The sequence below is a fragment of the Lepisosteus oculatus genome, chromosome 24, assembly GCF_040954835.1.
Source record: "Lepisosteus oculatus isolate fLepOcu1 chromosome 24, fLepOcu1.hap2, whole genome shotgun sequence".
Taxonomy (NCBI): domain Eukaryota; kingdom Metazoa; phylum Chordata; class Actinopteri; order Semionotiformes; family Lepisosteidae; genus Lepisosteus; species Lepisosteus oculatus.
The window spans coordinates 3,257,301-3,261,492 of NC_090719.1; the positions used below are offsets into that span (position 1 = coordinate 3,257,301).

General features: G+C 45.0%; 1 protein-coding gene across 1 annotated transcript; it reads left to right on the plus strand.

Moving 5' to 3' along the window:
* The first annotated feature begins 66 nt into the window (after positions 1 to 66).
* pole3 (polymerase (DNA directed), epsilon 3 (p17 subunit)) lies at positions 67 to 3,621 on the plus strand. The gene is made up of 5 exons (XM_006640522.3): positions 67 to 208; positions 407 to 504; positions 1,059 to 1,144; positions 1,689 to 1,807; positions 2,227 to 3,621. Exons 2-5 carry the CDS (start codon positions 439 to 441, stop codon positions 2,400 to 2,402), a joined length of 447 nt encoding a protein of 148 aa, XP_006640585.1. The 5' UTR covers positions 67 to 208; positions 407 to 438; the 3' UTR covers positions 2,403 to 3,621.
* Positions 3,622 to 4,192: the final 571 nt, after the last annotated feature.

Genomic DNA, 4,192 nt, shown 5'->3' on the forward strand with positions numbered 1-4,192 from the left:
CATGTGTCCGCTAGAAGTTTTATTACTGTTATTGACGTCGCCAAGGGGTGGGAGGTCAAAGGTGAAAGGGCGTTCGTGGTTTGTCAGATTCAGATTCACGCGGGCTGTTGATTTTAAAACTGTAGTAAAAGTTTCGACCGAACCCCGCTGTTAAAACACTTGGATCGGAATTAACGTGGGAACAAACGTACCTCACCGGGACCTGGAGGTAAAGGTCGTCTGTACTGTAGTTAAATCGTGAGAAACCCGGTTACCCTTCTTAGGGCTGTGGGCGCGTTGTGCTTGGCCACCCCGGGCGGCCCTGACGAGACGTCAGGCCGCCTTCACCCGTTCCTGCTCCCGGGGTGTCCAAACCGATGCCACCGCCGGCCCGTGTGATCTAATCTGACTGGGTTTGCGTCCGCAGATAACGGCTCGTCTTTCGGGAACAGAGGCGGAATGGCTGAGCGGCCAGAGGACCTGAATTTGCCCAACGCTGTGATAACGCGTATTATCAAGGAAGCGGTATGACACTGTGCGAGGTTATTGGCTCGGTTGCTGGGCTTTCCTTTTTATCTCAACAGCCTGGAATCGCTGGTATACAGATTTTCAAAAAGGGTGCCCTTCCGAAGTAAAACGAAAATTTAAAGGAACAACTGTCAGGTGTTCTCTTAACTTTCTCTGCTAGTTGGTGGGTTTTTTTTGCATATCTGGGGGTGTTCCCACAGGATTTGGGCGCAAATGAATCAGAGACGAATGTCTTAAATCAGTTAACAGCCACTAACCACCTGTACAGATGGCAACAGCCGGAAAGGAAAGGTGGGGAAAAATCGGTCTAGGGGCGAGACGCAGCTTTCTGAATGTAGAGCAGCAGAATGAGCCTCTACATAATACAGAGCTGTAAAATACACCGAGTAATCAAGGTAGACAGTTGAACAGTAGACTTAGGGAACTGTGCTGGTTTTTACAGGAATAGACAGGTGCATCCCTGTTCAATAGTATAAAGTGTAAAAAAAAAGGCGATCTTAACTAATGAAACCCCTTACCTTGCTTGAGCACCTTTTTTTTTTCCCCTGCAGCTCCCCGATGGAGTGAACATATCCAAAGAGGCCAGGAGAGCCATCTCGCAGGCTGCCAGTGTCTTTGTCCTGTATGCCACATCATGGTGAGGATGGCGCGCACAGCATTTCCAGGGCACTGGATCCGACCCGCAGAAGTGACCAGTCCCTGTATGAAGCTTTTCGATTATTGTAATGGTAGTGTAACAGGGGCAGAGCAAGATGCATGAACAGTATACGTACTGTTGCATGTCTAGGTCTATTTGTCTTTAATGTCTATGTTAAGTGTTGTTTTGTGTGGCCATATCAAAGACAAATTCCCACCGGTTGGGATGGACAATTAAGTTAGATCTTAGATCTTTTGACAAGCAAAAAGCAGGGGGAAAATAGTTATATTTTACTTAATTTAAAAATTACTTAAGGAAAAAAAACACTGATTTGTGCCATGTGCTCACTGTTCAAAACAAAGGAGGGGAGAATGGTGCACTTGTTTTTTAAAGTGAAGGTCTTCGTTGGAACAAAAAGGAGAAGCAGGTTGTATATGCGATGAATTAATACAAAGACCCGTCTCGACTTGTCGATCCCTCACCGGAGAGACTGCAGGACCCTAACAGCCCTTTTTCCTGTCTCCCTGTGATTAATGCTACCCAGTGCAAACAACTTTGCCATGAAAGCCAAGAGGAAGACTCTGAACGCGGGCGACGTGCTGGCGGCCATGGAGGAGATGGAGTTTGAGCGCTTCCTCCAGCCACTGAAGGAGTCGTTGGAAGGTGAGAAGGAGGGGGTGGACTAGGAGAGGAGTGCATGCGGGTGAAGGGGCAGAGGGCGAGAGACCAACGACACAACCGACACCGCAGAATAAATCAAAGAGATCTGGGAGAGATTCAGTCTCTGCAGGAATCCCATAGACTGGCATCTCTTTTTCCTTGGCCAGCTTGCACACAAACGTCATGGTTTTGCGATTGTAACTTCATCAACGCCTGGCTAACAAAGGATGATTTTCCCTTCGATTGAATTGCTAGTCAAGCACAGGCTATATTCTGCTTTTTATACAGTAGGCGCTAAAGCGAGTGATCCGTGTCCCCGGATGGAAGTCGTCACAGTGACAGGGGAAAATGCATTTACTGCGCAGAGTTAAACGGTCGCCCGTTCACCGGTCTCACGGTCCTGGGGTCTCTCTGCTCCGCAGCGTACAAGAAGGGCCAGCGGGGGAAGAAGGAGGCCTCGGAGCAGAAGCGCAAAGACAAGGAGAAGAGGAACGATGGCGAGGACCCCGACAAGAGCCGGGAGGAGGAGAACGAAGAGGAAGAGGAGGAGCGCATGGAGGAGGAGCAGGAGGGAGAGGAGGAGGAGGTGGAAAACTAAATCTCTCTTCCCACCCCACCCCCCGCCTCCTCCCCCTCCACTGCTGTCAGGACCGACTGCTGTGAAGCTTAAGTAACTTGAGAAAGAGCCAGATTGAGGATAAGTTATAATGGGCCGTAGAGTCTACTTTAAAACCCAGGCTCTTGCCAATTAACCTGGTGGCTATTGGACCACGTGTTCCATTTAGATATGCTCCATCAACCATGCAGTCGGCTCCTGCCCCATAAAAGCTCAACCATAGTTGCGTTATTGACCGTTCTCAACAGGGGCTCGTTCGATACTGCGGGTATATGTGAAATGAGCTATTGTTTTGCTTAAATTGTGCTATTTTTCGGCCCTTTATAAAGCATACTTCCTATGGCATAAAACTAGTTACTTTTAAAATGGGCTGTAGTCTGATCACAATATTGCCAATGTGTTCTGAGTACAACCCGTTAACAAAAATGACAGGCATCACTGTACTAGGTAAGCTAAAATGTAATGGGGTGTGTCACTGTTATTTCAAAAGAAGGGCATTGAACTGATAATTTGCTGGCAGTAAAGCTACATATGGCTTTCAATCTGAGCTCCAGTATTTTCCCTAAATTTCACTAAGCCAGTGCCTTAGAAATACTGAACTATAAAGTTGCAAAAAACTGAATTTGGCACCCATGATTTTTTTTTTTACTTCTAAAATGAGTTTTTTTAAAGCAGAAAGCTTAATTGTTCTATTATGCTTCGGTCTGTAAAATGCTCTGGTATTGCAGCTATGAGAGACCAGTACTTGGAATGTTTTGGAGTTTGGCAAGGTGCTAAGATTACATACTGGACCTGACAGCACGCAGCCAAAATCCTGCTTTTGAAGCGCACATTAAAAGGTAAGCTAAAAACACGATAATGTGAACTCAAGAAATGATCTCGAGTTAACTTGCATCAGGCAAAGCTAAACTGAGTCGTTAACAGCTTAACAATAGCTTGTTCAACTGCTTTCAGAGCATGGTTTTTCTGGGTTCCTTCATGGTTTTGCTATTGGTGCAACCACTAGCCTAACCTTGGAAAGCAGTTCAAGTTAACATTTTTGCAGGGGATACAGTAGTTGAGGTAGTTCACCTCATTTCCTCCCTTACTTTTTGTGTTCTGGTAAGCAACTTTCTATGTATTGGTGATCTGACTGCTGTTCACATTTACTGAAGTTCTTAGATGTTTGTATGATTTTGTAATAAATTTGTATATAAAAGGTGATGTGGTCTTCCTATTGTTTGAGGTGCATGGGTTTAATAAGGTAGTGTAAAGGGCTGCATCGGGGTTAAACTACTTGCAGACAAGTTCACTAACTTGCAAGCAGAAAAAAAAACATACGAATTTGTGATTTCAATTAGAAAATAATACAAACAGGATATTTGGCTCATCTAAATTCACAATGCAGAAACTGCTAATGACCAATATGTATTAAATGAGTATTTACCCAGTTACTCTACATGTTTGAATTTCAAACCCCAGCTTTATACACGATTTTGGCTTTTAACACAGGTGTCCAGACAGCCAGGAATGATCAAACCTTGTTTCACAAGACATTCCTTGAATACTCATTGGCATTAATTAAAATGTCTGTTCATTGCATACCTAATGCTTCAGTCTTGCCATTTAACTTTGAGTGTACCAAGTCCCTCTTATCAAACAATTCCACTAGCAACATCAAGCCCGAAGCTTCACAGGCTCATCTAGAGCACAGACCAGTTTCTCCTGTTGATCTCGTGCACCAAAACAAAGCGCAAAAGATAAGGAAGAGTAAGTCAAACTCGACACCCATG